General features: G+C 42.0%; 2 protein-coding genes across 2 annotated transcripts; one reads left to right on the top strand and one right to left on the bottom strand.

Moving 5' to 3' along the window:
- Positions 1-1130: 1130 nt before the first annotated feature.
- Positions 1131-14058, bottom strand: nr1h3 (nuclear receptor subfamily 1, group H, member 3). The gene is given in 12 exon segments (XM_079164723.1): positions 1131-4377; positions 4649-4743; positions 4929-5042; positions 5346-5445; positions 5609-5788; positions 6667-6872; positions 6976-7242; positions 8465-8570; positions 8572-8708; positions 9262-9344; positions 11470-11639; positions 13931-14058. Coding segments are annotated over 10 exon segments (1395 nt in total). The 5' UTR covers positions 9305-9344; positions 11470-11639; positions 13931-14058; the 3' UTR covers positions 1131-4230.
- A 687-nt stretch (positions 14059-14745) lies between these two features.
- Positions 14746-18991, top strand: LOC306700715 (piggyBac transposable element-derived protein 4-like). Its single transcript, XM_079165807.1, has 5 exons — positions 14746-14856; positions 15550-15745; positions 15827-15925; positions 16630-16790; positions 16979-18991. Exons 1-5 carry the CDS (start codon positions 14786-14788, stop codon positions 18717-18719), a joined length of 2268 nt encoding a protein of 755 aa, XP_079021933.1. The 5' UTR covers positions 14746-14785; the 3' UTR covers positions 18720-18991.
- The last annotated feature ends 192 nt before the right edge of the window (positions 18992-19183 follow it).

The raw sequence follows: 19183 nt of genomic DNA, 5'->3' as shown, positions 1-19183 counted from the left end.
TGTGTGTGGTGTGGGTCAGTCACAGACCTGCCTCCTTCACAACATCCTCCTCCTCATCATCGTCGGTCTGCAGGGAGTCCCGCATATTGAGACCGAACGAAACCCACTTAATGCTCTCTCTCTCCCCGGGGAGTAACCGCGGTGGTTGTAGCTTCACTCGATAATCAGTCTGGACAGTTTTACTGTATTTTAAGGTGTTTTTATCGCCTAACAGGGTCAGATAAAACCCTACAAACTACAATTATTAACTTCAATTCATGACAATTACTATCACTTTAAAACTTTAGATATTTTTTTTCAAACTGCCATCAAGCATATTCATATCCCCTTACTGTTTATTATCATTTATTTTGCCACTATATGTTTCGATTAAATTGATTTTGTATCGCCAAAATCACAAATATTTCACAAATTACAATCTGCTTATATGACATCCTCTGTCCTAGGACCCTCACATCAGAACAGCCTGTGCAATGTCAATACAGTTGAATAGGTATACTCTAAAAGATACTGGTACATTCATTTGGTAAAGGGAACCTAAAATGTGTTTTTTCATGATCCTAAAATCTTTTTTAAATCCCAAACCTTCGTGTAGGGCCCACAAAAAGTCTAACTCTCCTCATTCTTTCTGTAGCACCACACAACCCTAAAATGGGACCTCTGGTAATGTTTTGGTGTAGAAGAAAACAAACAACTTAGTGCAGACTCTACAGGGACTAGTGTGTCTGTGGTTGCAATTGTTTCCTCAATAATCAGTGAAAGCCTCTTTGGGGCCCTGAGCTGTTGACAATAATTAGTGATAGTTAAAAATGACCTAAATTAAATATTATTACGAGCTTTATTTATACTAGCATCCGTTTTGAAACGCTGGTACACAAATGTCATACACCGACCACAAAAATAGGCTACAATTCCAATTAATTAAATAAAATAGGACTCCTATGACCCCAAATGTCATCTAGTGACACCAAAATCTCAAATTAGCGTATCAATTCTTGAGTTACGGACAAAAAAAACTATGAAATGCAGTGAGACAGGATGGTGTCCCATTTAAATGCTAAATAAATCTGAGTATATGAGGACAATCACTGAGGTCACGGAGCATCAACACGTCAATAAAACCAAACACATCAGCACTACAGCATAGCTTTAATTTATACTGTACATACAAAACAGAAGGTCTTCATGAGTTACGAGTATTAAAATAGGTTTGCATTTCTATACATCAACAATGTTTACAGTGTCACCCTGTGAAGACAGGAAGTAAATGAGATCAGAGATGACAATTACAGTATATACAGAACAATTAACCTTTGATACCGAGAGATTTAACAGAACATGAACACTCAAGAAAGAAGCAGGGTTTTGTTTTTGCTCGTTTGATCACAGAAATGACAAAATGATTCCACAGTCAGAGGACCTGGGATTCGTACGGTGCACGGTGGAAAAATTCACCCCAATAATACAGAAGATACTTTTTGTTTAATTTAATGGTTAGTGTTTGGCTAGAGATAACCGGCAAGCAGAAGAAAACGCATTTAAATTAAAAAGAAACCCAAAAGAAACAACAAAAAAACATTCACTTATGGTCTGAAAATGCTGCCCACTGATTATTCTGCTTCTTTTCATATTGATTGACCCATCAAAAATAAAAACAATTAAATACAGTATTTAAGGGTTAATGGGATGTAAGAAAATCTATAACAAAATCATTTATTGAGCGTCGATAAAAAGCTATGAAATAATTAAAAAAAACGTCTTGATACAACACACGGTCCAGCCTGGGGAAACTGCGTGATTTTTAGACTACAATCCAGCTCGACTTTTAATTCAGGCAAATGTTTTTCCACACAGCTGAAGACGGGAATGAAACTTGAGCGCCTCGTGTTGCCTTTTTATAAACCGAAGCCTTTTGTCAGCCGTTTAGGAAGAGGAAGGACGAACGCTCTGGTTACTATTGTTTCTGTGACCGCTGTTAATACAATAAAGAATGAGGAAGAGAAACATCCACCGGTTTGTGTTCAATCAACCAACCAACCGGTGGAGCTCACTGGGTGTGTTGTCAGGAATCAGAGACGCTGATGCACAAGGAAGCAGTAAATACAAACACAAATAAAATCTATTTCTTAAACACAACCAAGGCCGTTACTGTTGACTCAACAATTGATGCCGTGACCATTATTAAAGTTGCATTAGTAAGTGCTGCAGTATTCCTAAGACTGGGTGTGAAAGACTAAATGCCTGCTGTGGAGAAATTATTTAAAATATTAATCGGCAATAAAAAAATTAAATGATTAGACCGTTTGTGAGATCCACGAAAGGTCGTTAAATCAAACAAAAATATGTAATACGGACATATTCTTGTATGATGAGAGAATGAAAAGATAGAAATTAAAATGAATTGGGATGAAGTCCAAACTAAGCCTGGCTGCTGTTATAGTGGAGTAGCTCTTGTGCCTTTTTACATTTCAATTAATGTTCCACTTCGGCTGTTAAATGCAACTTTATGAATTAAAAAACAAAATAAATTGTCTAATTTATTGTATAAAATACAGCGTAATGCTTGATTTTCTTTGTAGAAGCTGTGTGACATATTAAACGGTGACACCAGGAACTACACAGACCGCTCATGAAGCTACTTCAAGCATTATGTCGTCTGCTTTTCAGCCCTAAAAATAAATAAACTTCACAATTATGAATTTGCGTCGACATTTCTTTATCATCCGTTAAGCATTTAAAGTTCACACTGCAACTGGAGAACGCATCGAGAAACACAGCACGAGTACAAACACCTACATCTCTGTAGTTATAAAAACTTTATTATAACTCTAAATTGTAATGTTTCTACTCATCCACCGTTCTCTGCTCCCCGTTAAAGAGAGATTTTGGTACGTCGTTTTCCTAAATCTGAGCAGTTAAAGCGGTTTGTGTTCAGTACGATACTTTAGATCCCGATCGTTCCCCTCAGTGTCATTCACACGGTCCATTATCAAAAATAAAAGGCTTTCACGTCCTCTACATCCTGCTCAAGCTATGTGGATGTTGCCGATACATTTCGCACACCGTTAAAATGCTAGTGGTGAAAAAAAACAACTAAATATAAACTGCTTTGCAATGCAATGAATAAAAAGTACATCTCACATACACGTTAATGACAAATAAGGTGATAAAAGAGGCGATTCTGTTTTGATTCATAAATACAACCGTCAGGATGGATTTCTTATATATTTGGAGGCTCACAGAGATGGTAGCGTGACTTCCTGTTTTTAAACCAACATTTAATCTTTAAGACTTGTTAGTATCACCGATCTCCCGGTTCCGGTGCTCTGTGTGAAAGAAGGATTTAGTCTCATCGTTAGTGTCCTCTTAATGAGGGCACAGTCTAAAGAGTGTTATGTATGCGATTGTACAACCTGTGTGTGTGCGCTCTATATAATAAATATACAATTTACATGAAAGTTAATGGGTGTTTATAAATGACCAAACGGGTCCCCCTTATGCACTAAAGTATTCTGATGGGAATCAAAGAAGCCTCCAACTCCCAGAGGTGGACTTCACATTACACCAAGCTTCTGAACAGGAACAAAGACTATCTGCTGCCATATCACGGTGCACACTACCAACCAGATGGCCTACCACTATACCCAACATCAACAAAGTGAACAGCACCCCGTGTGTGTGTGTGTGTGTGTGTGTCTGCTCAACTCTGCATCCATCTCCACCTATTGCACGACTGCAACAAAATAATATATATCTATTCCTATTTCAACTGAATGTGCAGCTGTGATCCTGACGTTTGAGCCAACGCCTGCTCAGATTATAACCGTTAGAGGATGTGTATAGAACCTTCAACAGATATCAAAGAAAACTGGCTAAAGAGCCTCATTATGCTGGTATTTAATATCGCCGCAATCATGTCAGCATCTACACGAACGCAAGGACAACAAAAAGGCTCAAAGACAACTAGGTGTTCACGTTTCTCCTCGTGAACACAAAAAAACATTTAGCAGTCCGTCTGAGAGCAAAGGGACGACGATGCTCTCCTCCTCCTCTTCTTCTTCTTCCTCCTCCTCCACCTCCACCTCCTCTTCCTCCCACGAGAGAAAAAAAAAAAAAAAACAATCTCACTGCTTTAACCGATCCCCGACCACGCGGGCAGAGAGGAGTCAGTGTTCCTGCTGGATGCCGCGTTCGTCTCGGGCCTCAAAGAGGAGGGGGGGGGTCCACATGTCACTCGTTGACGTCCCAGATTTCAGAGAGCAGCGGGGGAAGCTTCTTGTCCTGGAGGCGAAGGGCAAAGACCTGCTCCGAGTGCACGCTGCTCAGCGTACGAAGGCTCACCAGCTTCATCAGCATGCGGGGAAACATCAAATGATCCTGAGGGAACCATCAAAACAGGTTTAAAATAAACACCACTGCAGGAAAGACTTAATGCTGGCCCGTAGCTCTGTTTTCAGTTAAGTCACTTCCACCAAGTAGCTGCATTACAATAGAACCGTTTCTCCAAACGGCCTTTTTCATGTAGCAAACAACTTATTTGGTAACGCTTCAAGCCCTTCCCCCTGACCCCATGTGCCTTCCATGATGACGACAACCAGGTTATGCCGACACACCGTCGGTCACAAGAGAAGAGGTTACGTAAACTCACATTTGGTCTCTTGATCATGATGTAAGAGCGCAGCGCGTCCACGTAGGGCTGCTGCAGCCGCTCCACCAGATCGTGATCCTGCACATTTGGCCGATCTGAACAGAGTTTTTAAAACCAGACAGACACTTCTGTTACGGACTGTTTTGGTAAAATGTGGTTCAAACTTTGTGATAATGCGACAGTGAACACCCTTAAAGACTTGACAAGGAGGGTTTGTTACTCTAAATACATTCCCACTTTGAGGATTCACTGCATGTTTGTGTAGTTTAGGAATTCTGACCTGCAGAAAAGATGTTGATGGCAATGAGCAGCGCATACTCTTCCTCGTCCAGATGCAGGTCGTTCATTCCTTTAGAGAACTCAAAGATGGGGTTGATGAACTCAAACTGAAGCCCTGAGGAGGTGAGAGGAAAAACAAGGGCACATAAGTCACTTTAAAAGAAGAAAATGAGTTTCTTTTGCTATATTAAACATATCCTATTGTCACAACTACACACATTATTTATGAGTTTCATACGTTGTATTTAATATCCGATGGTGACTGAATAGGTGTTGCAATAGTTTAGGGATGCTTTGAATAGAAAACATTTTAACTCTGCTAAATTTAAACAGCATGTAAGACAGGTGAAATACAGGCAATCAAGTGATTCCAGATGTTCATATTTCATAAACATCTGACGGAAACAAGTGAATGCACCTGCTTTGGCGAAATCTTCCTTATTGTAGCTGAAATCCTTCAGGAACGTAATGCTATCAATAGCAGGGTTGTACCGCCGAGATGTCTCCAGCAGCATAATCTGAGGAAGACAGATAGACAGAGTGGAATATTAATACACAAAATAAGACAAACGGATATTTGATATTGTCAAAATCATGCAGGGAGCAACTAAGCTTTCCAAACAGCATTGCTGAGGAGTAGAATGTCTATCAGTGCTATTAATCACTACATGTATTACAAACCTCAATGGTGGACGTCTTCAGCAGAGCGATCTGGTCCTCCCTCGTGAGCTCCAGGAAACCAGGAAGCTGCTTAGCGAAGTCCACGATCTCCTGGACCGACATGATCGCGAGCTCGGTAAAGTGGGCGAACCGCTGCTGACGCACTTCTCGGTTCTGCGGGTCCTGACTCTGTGGCCACGGCTGTCGGATTCACACAAAAACAATAGATATATAGATATATGATATAGTTAGCACGCAGTAAACACTTCCCACATACACACACACATATTTCAGGTTTAACCTGGATTGCAGAGATACTCAAATCAAGTACGCTTTTACCAGAAATTGACGACAGACGTCCCAGACTCTCTGGGTACCGGCCGATACTTTACCAATACAGCTGTTCAACCAGCGTCAACATGTAGAAGTTGTTTATTATTTATAATCTTCACTCAGGAATAGTTTGGATCGCAGTGAGATATTACAGACTCTATATAGTGGCTTTGCTGCTCTAGACACAACATTTTGTCAAATATAAAAAAAGTCTAATCCTAATCTTAGGATTAGAGAAGAAGTATTTATAAAAACCTAACAAATCTCATTCCTCCTGTGCATATTCTGCCTCTGCACTCATTGCCGTAATCTTCCACAAGCTGCTATCTTAACAGCAAACAATAGTCATGTCCATTGTTCACGCTCAATACTATACTTTTACAATTCATATTGATGACTTTGGGAGAGTGGCTTTGGAGGCCTGAAGGGCCTGTCAGTGTTGACTTGGCAATTTTCATGCTGTATTTGGCAACCTTTGGAGCTAGTGCTGCTAGCTACTTGGTTATAAAAAGAGTTGGCAACACTGGGCTGGGTTTTCCTTTTGGATTATTTTTTTTAAATCTAGCGTACTCTAGTTTCTCAAGATTACCAACTCGAGCTTTAAACGAAAAAACACATTTTGAAGGTTTTCATGTCTGATTTCTTTGGCTTTGTCTCCAAGTAGGCTGACTGAATTCAGCATTAGTGGGAGCAATAAAACCGATCGAAACAGGGTTCTCGATGTCTCCTCTGTGACGCTCACTCACGGTCACTTTGGGCCGGTCGAGGAACGACCTCTTGTTGCACTGCTTCTGCATGGCCACCAGCTTCTCGATCATGTCCTGCTGCTGCGGAGCCAGCGAGACCATTTCCTGCGGCGGCGTCGGCGTGACCACCGTGGACGTGCGGGCCGTTTCGTCCTCGTGGTGCTTCTTCATCTTCTTCAGCCGGATTTGTTCCTCGGAGAGCACACCTGCAGGTCACAAGAGGAGTTAACGGGACGTTCCCTTTTTTTTTTTTTTTTTTTACACTCGGGGCGACGATGCAGTGAGAGTCTGAATTCTCTCCACACTCACACTGCTCCAGCATGCCCGCCTCCCGACACTTGCGCAGGCGGCACTGCTGGCACTTGCGCCGCATGTACATGTCCATCTCGCAGCGGCCGTTGTTCTTGCAGGTGTACTGGGCGCTTTTGATGACGCTGCGTCGAAAGAAGCCCTTGCAGCCCTCGCAGCTCAGCACGTTGTAGTGGAAACCGGAGGCCTTGTCGCCGCACACGCTGCACACCTCGTTGCCCAGCATCTTGGGCGCGGGGCCCTTCTTTCTCTTCACCGGCTGACCATCTGCACACGTTAGACGAAGAGGTGACAGACCACGTTAGGAACCTACAACTAGTTCAGTCACAACTCTCTGAGGCAGCAGCGTTTAAACAGAGGGTTACTCAGAGCATCGGCAGCGTCTGCTTGTCTTCTCTTATTTGAATGAGGAACAGATAAGTTGTTCCAGGCGTCCAATTAAAGCACAGATCAGCTACAGACAACCCTCAATGCAAAACATTCAATAGATTATACACTTAGTTATATTATAGAGTACATTCTGTCATACATACTGTCATACATACTCTCAATCTACAATCTGATCAAATTCAACTTCAAAAAGGTGCGTCTGATGTCTTAAATCAACTGTAAAGGCTTTAACTAATTATGCTGGACGAGTGCTGGAAGCATTAAAGTTCATTAAGATATATTTGTTTCACCCCATATTAAGATGCATAAGTTTAATAAAAATAAGGGCTAACAGATAGAACCGCAGGTGTATCTGACAAACTAATATTAAGAGTGTACTAATCCGCAATTAAGATTCTTTTAAAGAGATTCAAAAGAAATGGAAATACAATAACCCAACAGATAATAAGTACAACTGTAGCATAACAAAGGGCCAAAATATGAGCAAGTCAACAGAAAGAAATACTGCCGAGTCTCGTCTGTGGAAGCTGTCCCACCGGTTCAATGATCACCATTAAACCAATAACTCAGTAGGAAAGTAGACATTAAAGTCTGGACTCAAATGTAGCTTTGTCTTCTGTTTTCATTTTCAGAATGCTGACACATGCAGTGGTGTCCAGCTGTACCTAAATGATGATTGATGGTAGTGACTACCTGTTTTTCCACATATGAAACTGGACACTCCCACAAAAAAGGATGTGTGATATTTTGTTGACCCTCTACACCCCAAAGCAGTTTCGGGGCGGGTTTCTTTTCTCACATTTTTACAACCTTTAACCCTTTTACAGGATCTGGTTACTACAAACTGTATATATGGGGCAACATGTTAAATGAGACATGTTTAAGCTTCATTTTGGCTGCTTTTTCTGACAGAAGCGTTAGTCACGCATGATGTGTTCAAGGACTGTCGGAAAGATGAAAATCTGACAGAAATGACCTTTTCTTTTTTTTAAAGCTACTGGCTGTGATAAACTGTGTTTTGGTGTTTGTCTGAAGAAAACATGCTTTAATGTCAGTTGTGGAGAGAAACATTTCAGCCGTTTCAGCGCTTTTCTCTCACCTAAGCTGCCAGGTGTGTCGCCTGTCGACGGTTCCGGCTTAATGTCGCTCGGCTCTACCGGCAGAGGGCTTCTCATGTCAGTCAGCGGCAGGCCGTTGTGGGGGGGGGGCGGGGAGGTCGTCTGGCGGGGAGAGGTCAGCCAGCGACAGCGGGCCGTCCTGCTTCATTGCGCCGCTTCGGCCGCTCTCCTCAACCAAGCAGTCCAGCTGCAGCTCAGAGGCCCCGACAAACACCTTCCTCTCATCTGACGGAGGACACACAAACACATTCAAAAACTGTAACTCAACAGGGACAGGTGTCCAAAACAAACGTTCATGAGCCAAAAGCTGGGAAACAACACGCATACAATATAATGTCGTACTCACGGGGTAAACACTACTTTTATGGAGCTGAGAGTCGTGAATTTCTGCTCTTTTGTTTGAAAGGCTTGAGAAATCAAAGCATTCCTCTCACATATGGAGGCGTTTAAGACACCCATGCGTGGTCTTGGTTGTGCTATAAAACTTTTTAGGTGGACAACATAATAGATAACAGATAGATAAAATAAGAATCTAATATATGGCTGGATAGCCTCCTCTACAGCATACACCACAAACTGAAGCCCGTCCAGTTTTTACACACACACACACACACACACACACACACACACACACACACACACACACACACACACACACACACACACACACACACACACACACACACACACACACACACACACACACACACACACACACACACACACACACACACACACACACACACACACACACACACACACACACGGTTCCTCTTACCATGACCAACATCTGGGATATCAGTCACAGACAGCGTGGACATCTTCTGCACAGCAGCTTGTCATTACGAAATCAACGTGCACCTGTGCAACAAAAGGAACAATCATACTGAGTTATGATGGAAAGTATAGACATGCGTATTAAAAGGGTGATAAACAGGGAAGGAATGTAAACCTCCTGACACTGTATGCATACATCCAGAACAGACATGTAGGTATATTACATCACGCAGCACGAGGTTAAAGAGCACAACGCAGTTCTTTGAAAGAGCTCAGATATCAAGTCTTACAATCAACTGAGATCTAGGACGCGTGTACATGAAAGCCGACTGGCTGCAGAAGCAGAAATGAGAGTAAGTCATGTGCACCGTACGGGTGCATTTCAGGAAACTGAGTCAGCAAAACACACACAAGCATGATTCCTGGTTATTCTTAACCAGCCCGCGAGACGGAAAGCCCAGTTTAAAAATACAGACAAATAAAAATGATCATGTGATATAATATAAACACTGGTCTTATTATGACAACTTCATTGCCAGTTTATAAAGTCATGCTAATTAAAAATAATGCAGTACGATACAACAGTACTGCAATAAATACGACTTTGAAGAAGGATTTCATGTTTTAGGGCAGATCTCCACTTTATGGTCATTTCAGAGGCTGTAGTTGGTGATGCTTTTTGAACGGTACTGCGTTAAACTTAGAAGTGTTTCTGATATTTAGGCTACCATTTATATTTATATATATATATATATATATATATATATATATATATATATATATATATATATATATAACAAAACAATGTAAACAGCATAGAAGAAAGGCTGTTGAGACTGTGTCTGAGAGGTCCTGCTGCCTCTGCTGGACACCACTTTTGAACTATATGCTTATTAAATATAAAGTATTAAAACTATTCAGACCGTCTGAAACGTTCTACTAAACACAGAGTTGTTTATCGACTTACCTTGTTTTCCTAAATGTCTGTAATCTGACAGCCGACGAATGAGTTCAGGGATGCAGGAGGTAATTAATCCATCTATTAGAATTTAGCCTTCAAAATGCACGATGTAATGTGGTCTGCTAATGTTCGTCCATCACGATGACGGTCACCGAATGAGCTTCTTGCTCGTGGTCCCACTCGTTTCATGTGAGACGGAGAGACGCAGAGGGAACCAACAACAAACTTTGCATTACGCAACCGTTAGTGATGTCACTTCTTCGTCACAAATCTACGAGGTACGATTTACCCAAAATCTCTCTAATTACTAACAATTTAAATATGCCAGCTGCTCCGTCAACTGTGGAACTCAAAAGTCTGGTAGCGATATCTGAAACTTACTTTCTGGCCCCGCGATATGATAAAAGTATTAAAGTAAAAGTATTAGAAGAAAAGGTTTCCGGTGAGATAACTCGGGACAGTCGCAACAAAAATCATGAAATCAAAGTCACCACTAGACAGACGAAAGAAAGTAAATGAACTGTGATTAAATATGACACAATATGATGAATGTCTCTATTACCTACAATAAAAACACAACACATGAAGAGGCCACGATAGCGGAGACGAAAGTCATTTTCAAAGCGTCGCTGATAAGCTCTGAAAAACTACAGTAAAGCAGTAAAGCAGTAAAGCGGTAAAGCGGTTGTTGTTGTTGTTGCAGCCGTCCAAGACAAAAGATTTCACACAAAGTACGACGACGACTAAAACTATGTTCAGGGACCAATATCACATATCGCTGACAATGGGGAGGATTTATTTTATTCGGTTTATATAGTTCATCGGTGTCTAGACTGGAATAATAACTGCTGCTTCAATTGAGACCAATCTGTTGCTGAATTAAAAAGGTTTAAACTTAGAAATTCCTTTATTTGCTGATGTAGGATTTATTATATCAAGAATAAATTAAATGAAATACATTTATATCTTTCATTTGTTTTACAAAGTTAGGAAAGCAATGTTGAAGTCAAGCCTGATGTTTCCTTACAGAGCGTATTGATTAAACATCGGATCGATACCCGAAGCTCAGGTATCGGATTTTTCAATAACAGGCATTACCTTTACATATAAAGAAACAGCCTATTAGAAGCCTTTTTGCTCTAGATAACACACAATCTACAGGACAGCCTTGTGATACCACGCCTCATTAAGCTCAAACTAATTTGCGACGGTGACTCTGTGACAAACAGAGCGTTGGGCTGACCTTACCTCTGAAGTCTTACTTATCGTCGATCCATCCCGCCCAGCAGAGTCCACAACCTCAGCCTGTCGATACTCCCGCGCTGATGGAGGACTCGCTTTGCCCGATGAGCCTCGAGGATGCCAATATTTAATGACTCGATATCTTGAAGACAATGAGTAGGGAAGAAGACGAGTTCCTTTCTGCAATGCCCAATGGGAGACGGGAGGGGAAACAGAGAAGGGAGGGAGGGTGAGAGCGGGAACACCAGAGGTTACTATTGGTCATTTGCAATGCTCTTAAATCCCCACAGAGCTGCGGTGCTCCACACTTTTTCCCCCTCTTTGAACATTTCAAAACAGCCCGTTTTACTCAAACAGCCTCCTAAAGATGACCCCATCTTTTCTCCAGTTGTTTCAAAATGAAACATTGTGGTCCCCGATGCAAAGGTCGATACCACTCAAAGCCATTCTTACCAAAACAATACAACATTTAGCGAGATTTAGAACAAATCCAATACTCAGACATAGACAAACCACAAATCAATACATCAGAAAGTCATGTCAGCGCAGAGGATCATAAGTCAGAGCTGGTTTGATTTCTCTTAAAACAAGCTGTGGAGTCCGTTTCACAGACACAATAGGTCCGGCACTCTAAAGGTATCGAGTTTTATTGGGAGAATTCACATTCTTTGGTTGTAAATCTACTGCCTATAACCCCGTGTCATCCCCACGCTGATCTCTCTGTAAAAGTCCAATGTCCCCTGCATCTTATCAGCCAGTCACCTTTGTTCATGAGCATGTTTTCCTGGAGAGCTGGAAATGAAATTAACACACCAACCAAATCAATATAGCACTGAATTAAACCCAAACCTCTTTTTCTTTTTAAATATCAAACATCTTTTCTCAACCCTGTGTTATTACTCATACAGTCGTCACTGACATGTTCTGTGCAGTATATGGTCTACATGTTCAGTATGTTACAAATTGCCACAACACTCCTAATGCACCTGGTTTACTCATAATAATAATAATAATAATAATAATAATCTTATATAGTCAAGCAGTTTTTATCTTACTAGTTCTATCTTAATGAGTCAAACCTAAGTTTGTATAATTCAACTACATTTGTAGTTTTTGTGCCAGGACAATATCTTGCCGACACCCCAAAATAGATAACTTATTAAACAGGCAAATGTAAATATAAAGACAGAGTTCAGACGATTTAGCAACGATTGCTGAAACAATTACTCAATCCACAGCTAAAAGGACCGGTTACAGCTCCTCAAATGAGAATGTTTGATGGTTTTCTGAGTCTTCCAGATGTTTTTACAGATTACCTTTAAGTTCAGGACTCCAGGTTGGAACAAATAACCGATTTTAACATTTAACTTTGACACTGTCACCGTCAGATCCACGTTGCAGAGTGATCATGAGAAAGCTGTGTTCATAAACGCAGTAAAAACCAAGCATCAGTGTACAGACAGCACGACTGAGTGGGAAATGTCCCTTTCTAAACATTCTCAGAAAAGGACCAACGGATGTTACCCTAAAGTAAAAAATGGACAACCTTACTCAGCAACTACTTGGTGTGAAAGCAAAGAGTCAGTGTTTTCAGGAATCACAGGTTTCAAAACGAGTCAAAGTTCCCACAAACATAGTGATAGAAGAAGAAGTGCACTCAGTTATTTAAAGGTCTTGCAGACCCACCCAGATGATTTCACTTCTTCTGACTGGAGACTCTGCTCAGGTTAACACTGGGAGGAGCTGTGCTGGGAACTATGGGAAGTGTGACCACACTACTAAATGATTAAATCAAACTGCACTGGCAACAGGTGAAACAATATGTCATGTTTGTAAGATACACGCCAACACAAGAGGACTATTTAGACTAAATAAGTGCAACCACCGGTGTAGGTGGACCAGGGACAAACACAAGCTGCAACAAGATGTAAAAACCAAACAGTCACAGTCTGGGCCAAACTAGCTAATTTACAGTTAGCATTGGTGGCTACTTACTTAAGCTAGTGGTCGTTCATTTCGCAATCGTGTTATGTAACTAAACACTTGAACCAGCATGTCGCAACTTAAAAACACATTTGGCAAAGTTTTAAATTGACACTGCTGATACTAGCTTGTAGTTTAGGCCACAGACTTGAAGCTAACATTGTGTATATAGAGAGAGATAAACCAGTCGTAATGAAAGCTAATCGACAAACAAACAAACAGTTAGCTAACAGCAACAACGATCAAACGTTACGTTACCAGGTTAGCATTCAAACATTGCTGATGTATAAACCGTACAAGTGGACGTTAAAGTGAGATTAGCTTCAAAGTCAAATCCAAAACAAGGCCGTTAGCCAAACACCCCCGCACTCAAAAAGAAACACCCTTTAAACAAGTTGAACAGCTAACTTACCTAGCAAACGTTAGCTTAGCTAACTTAATATCACGCTAATGGCTACCGACTGAAGGGACAACATTGGTTAACTTGCCGGAGACTTCGACACTCCGCGAGTTTGCAACTACTTGTTAGTTGCGTGTGTGCTACTCCGTCCGTTTGTGGCTGTTGACAGCGGCTCTGACAAGCGGAGCTAGCATGTTAGCTCACTAGCCAGCCAGCGTAATTATGTATCACGTGATCCAGCGGCTCCCGAGAAGCGGCTCGCGCAGCAGGAAACTGATTTTTTTTCCATAGGGGGTTAATGGCCCTGTGTTTAGTCTTGCAGGCAGCTGGCAGTGGAGGAATGTAATTGCTTAATTTTACTCAATTAACGTTACTATACTTCAGTACAATTTTGAGGTACCTGTACTTTACTTGTGTATTTCCATTTTATGGTACTTTATACTTCTACTCCACTTCATTTTGGAGGCAAATAGGGTAAATCTAACTCTGCAGATGTGAGCTATCCAACGATATATATATAAAGAATGGTCCCTGTCATTATTCTTACACATTATATTATTGGATTATCGCCATAGGTTAGGTAGTTTCATCTATATGATATTGTTTATAGCTCTGAAATATATAAAGCTCACAGTTCTTCACAGACACCCTTCTAAAGTACTCGACATCCTGATCCACACTCCATAGCAGTTGGTGGCGGTAATGCACCAATTCATTGTTTGCCAACCGCCAATAAACCTCAAAACAGAAGAAGAAGAAGAAGCCACACCTCTTTTCCTCATAATCCCGCGCTCGAAGGCGGATTCTTCAGATAAAGCAGGAAGTTTGCTGTGTAAGTACATTTTTATCTACGCAGAAGAAGAAGTTGGAGCCAAAAGTTGGAGCGAAACCAACTACAAACCACCACTTTTTTGCCACAGTTTCGGTAAAAACGACGCCATGCCGGTCATCTGTGTTGCTAAAGGATGCGAGAATAAGTTCGTCAAAGGGTCGAAATTCCAATTTTACCGGTAAGTTTTTCACCAACGTTTTCATTGTAGCTTGTGAAGAAAATCCGACACGAATAACGTTGCGTTTACGTTACTTTCAGTACGATATCTCCTCTTTCAGGCAACATTAAAACAAGTTGTTCCTCGATGTTATAACTACGTAACACCGAGCTAACGTGAACTGACCTCAAACGTGCTTATTTTAAAACGCACGTTATCTTTTGGCTAAATTGGGCTTAAATGCATAGTTAAGGTCTAATGTAAATATATAGGTTAGTAGATAAGCCTTACCACAATTGAACGAGTTTAATTTATTTAGGAAAATACAAACAATACATAATAAAGATCGCATGTTGCCGCGCGACTGTATTGTTCCACGTGTTCTTAAGTCTTAAACGAGCCTGATGGTGTGCTGTGTTCTATTTACATGGCTACAAAGAGCTTTCTCAGATAAATACAGTAATCAAAGAGAATGTATAGATGATTCATAACTAGTACCTTGAGTACTGGCAATATAACAGTTTCTGATCTCGGATAGAGCGTGGGGTTTCCCTCCTAACAGCTGTGTCTTGGTGCACGAAAACACAGCGTTTAATATACGCTTGTTTTCATCTTCTTTTGTTTGTCATCAGGCTGTTCACTGTTTTGTTAAAAAGTGTGATTGTAATCCTGCATCCTGGTTATAAACCATATCCGATCTCTTCTGTGTGTAAGGTTCCCCCTCAAAAAACCAGAGCTCGCCGAAAAATGGGTAAACAGTCTGGGGATTGAGAACTTCGAACCTACCGCCAAAACATGCCTCTGCTCGGAGCACTTCGGGCCCGACTGCTTCCGGGAATCCAGCTTCAAACAGTTCCTGAAGGTGGACGCTGTGCCCAACATTTTCAACCAAGGGCAGGATTCATCAACGGTATTGTATACACTATTCCTTTGTAACAGTCATCCTGTTTTATCTCATGTGAAGCGACTCTATAACTGAATATTCCCCCAGATTGACCTTCGTGAAGGAGGGGTGATACCAGAGGAGACGACTGTGGTGAATCCGCAAGCAGACACAGACCTAGACATAGACGAAGGAGATGGGTTGAGGGTGAGTTTTCTGTAGGTACATCATATTGGGTTAACCGTTTAAAGTTATGCAATTACTTTTTCATGGGTAACTTTTTGATAGGTTTTATATATGAGGTATATGATTTCTAAGTCAGTAAAATATAAATGTATAGATGATCAGATTGCAGTGATTATTACGTGTTTTTTCTTTTCTTTTTTTTTAATTGCATCTGGTGGAGCTTAATGTATTGGAATTTAAAAGTAAAATATTATTGTTAGATGCATCACTGGAGTCAGTCAGAGCAACAACATTCACCAGCTTCCACTGGTTGAGCTGGATACTTTTTGAGCCAGAGCGTAGAGAAAGCTTAGCATATACCGTCGAAATAAATACACTTGTCACAAACTAATATAATGATGTTGCACATCAGATTAAACAGCAGAACCTGGGCTACACGAATATGTAAGCTGTTTTTACATGCTCCAAACAACAACCAAATTAATTACCAAATATCAAAATCCATATAGCGCCCACCTAGTCAACCCACTCGCCACATTTCTAGCTCTACCGCTGTGGTAGCAGACACCCCACAGATTCCGGACATATACATCAAATTTGATTCAAATGAGGTGTCATTCATCTGGGACCTATAACACAGCATCAACTTGTTTTAACATTGTGTGTCTAACTTTTACTGTTGTTTTTTTTCCCACTGTTTTGTTGGAATTTATTTTGGACCAAAGAAAAAGTTCACTCCGGAGGAAGTCCTGAGAATACTGGAGCACGACCCCGGGAGAGATATTTATCCGATTGATTCATCGTCAGATGACGAGGATCTGGTGCATCCCGAAAAAACACACGACAGCAGTAGTGAATCGGATTACCGTCTTCCATCATCGGACAGGTATGAATTGTCTTATAAATGTTATATTTATTGTTGTCGAATTTTCTATCTATCTAGCCTTCTCAAGGCAAAATTCTGCCGTGTGTGTGTGCGCCACGTTTATTGCATTTATGTTTAAATGCATTACAATTTCAGAACCAGACCACTGAATGCATATATTTATTTTTCTTCCACATTTGGGTTTGCAGTGATGAGGATTACGAGGAACCCCATGCCAGTGTCCCGGAACTTTCAAGTGCCCACCGGCCAACACGTCCACAATCGGCTCCAGCAGACCCAGCAGCATCTCCTCCCCCCGTGGCTCTACACACCGAGTCGTCCCCTCAGTCGGACTCGGCGGCACCTCCCCCGACCACTCGGCGGAAGAGAGGACGCCCCGCTCTGAGAACTTCTGCTCCAGCTCCCAAGCGTGGAAAACGTATGTTGGCTTCTACAGAGAAGGAGGAGGACGACGACGACGACAAATGGCATGACCGAGAGGATGAGTGCATCAAACCTGACCATCTCAGGTTCATGCCGGCCAGGATCCCAGGCCCCACCTGTGACACCACCAGAGCATGGTCTCCCCTCGGCCTCTTCCAGCTTTTTTTTTCCACAACTGTTGTCCAAAAAATCATTGACAACACAAATGCCAACGCTGCCAAAAGAAGGAAAGCTGGAATGAAATTCTCCTGGGACAAGCTCACGATGAAGGACTTTTACACATTCCTCGCCGTCATCCTTTTCACTGGCTTTGTGACCGTCCACCACAGGTCAGATTACTGGAGGAAGAAATGGCCGTACAACTTCCACTTCCCCGGTGACCACATGACACGGGACCGCTTTGAGTGCATTTTGTGCTCTCTTCACCTCAGCGACCCAAAAGAGGACGAGGAGAATGAGAAGAGAAAGAACACTGCCAAGTACGATCACCTCTTCAAAATCAAGCCGCTCTACACAGAGATGGCGGACGCCTGCAAAGCCAATTTCCAGCCGCATCAGAATCTGTCCATTGATGAGCGGATGGTCTTAAGCCAAGCCAGCATGAGGGTCAAGCCCGCGAGGTGGGATTACAAAATGTTTGTGCTGTCAGACACATCGATTGGCTACACATGGAATTTCTTGGTCCACATAGGCCAAAGTGAGTCCCCCACGGGCCACAGTGTGAGTCAGTCAATCGTGATGAACCTTTTGCCTTTTCCTCTCCTCGGCGGCGGCTACTTGTTGTACACTGACAATTTCTACTCGAGCCCTGCGCTCTTCACCGATCTGTTCAATAAGAATATTGGCTGCGCTGGGACCATCAGGAAAAATCGAGCCGGCTTCCCTAAGACCCAGATCAACGACCTGCCCAAACAGGCTGAGAGGGGGGACATGCGTTGGATCCGGAGTGGCAAACTCCTCTTCGTCAAGTGGATGGACACGAGGGAGGTAATGATGTGCTCCACGGTGCATCAGGCCTACAGTGGACAGACGGTGAGGAGAAAGGTGAAGGAGGCTGGGGTGTGGCAGAACAAGTCCATACCAGCTCCGGACTGCATCGTGGACTACAACCGTAGCGTGGGTGGTGTGGGTTTGACCGAAGCACTGATCGGATTTTGCAGCGTCCAGCACAAGACGATGAAGTGGTACACAACTTTTTTTTACCACTTTGTGGACATCGCTGTTGTGAACAGTTTTCTTTTGCACAATGAGCTGTTCAAGTCGAGGCAGGACCACACCAAGACGAAGCCCTTCACCCACAAGACCTTCAGGGAGCAGTTGGCCATGGAGATGCTGGAGTTTGCTCAAGGCTCAGCAGCCCCCTCCCCCCCCCCCCACCTCCGACCCCGCCACTTGCCTGCCCGTGTTTTTCGACAGCGAGGAATCGCGGGTCAGGAAGTATTGCAAGAGGTGCCAGGATGCTGGAATGCTGAGGGTGAAGACATCCACTTGTTGCAGGAAGTGTAAGGTTGCTCTCTGCCTCACCTCCAAAAAGAACTGCTTCCAGCTGTGGCACGATGGACAATAATTTCTGATGGATCGACCCCACTCAGACAAAGGTCTTCAGCCACAAGGCCTAAATTGTGTAAATATTTTTTTTTTTGTCCCTTTTTCTAATTCCCTTTTTCTTTTTATGTAAATATTTTTTTTTTGTTCCTTTTTTCTTTTTAAAGTTTGTATTGTTACAAATGTGTATAGTTTGCTCAAAATAAATCCGTTTCCTTTGGATTCAACATTCAGTTGATTTGTGTGGTTTTTTGAATGGAAAAATATATGTCCCTGGTCTGGTTGAATTTTTTTTTTAAAAAGCCCAAACCTGCTGTATTTGGATGTATTGAACACCATTAGTAATATACAAGTGAAACAAATAAAAAGATAGATAGATAGTTTGGTCCATGAGAAAATTCAAATGGTGCCCTAATGCCCATTTT

The sequence above is a fragment of the Pholis gunnellus genome, assembly GCF_910591455.1.
Source record: "Pholis gunnellus genome assembly, chromosome: 1".
NCBI lineage: Eukaryota > Metazoa > Chordata > Actinopteri > Perciformes > Pholidae > Pholis > Pholis gunnellus.
The sequence above is the reverse complement of the archived record's forward strand: the minus strand, read 5'-3'. Positions and strand labels throughout refer to the sequence as shown.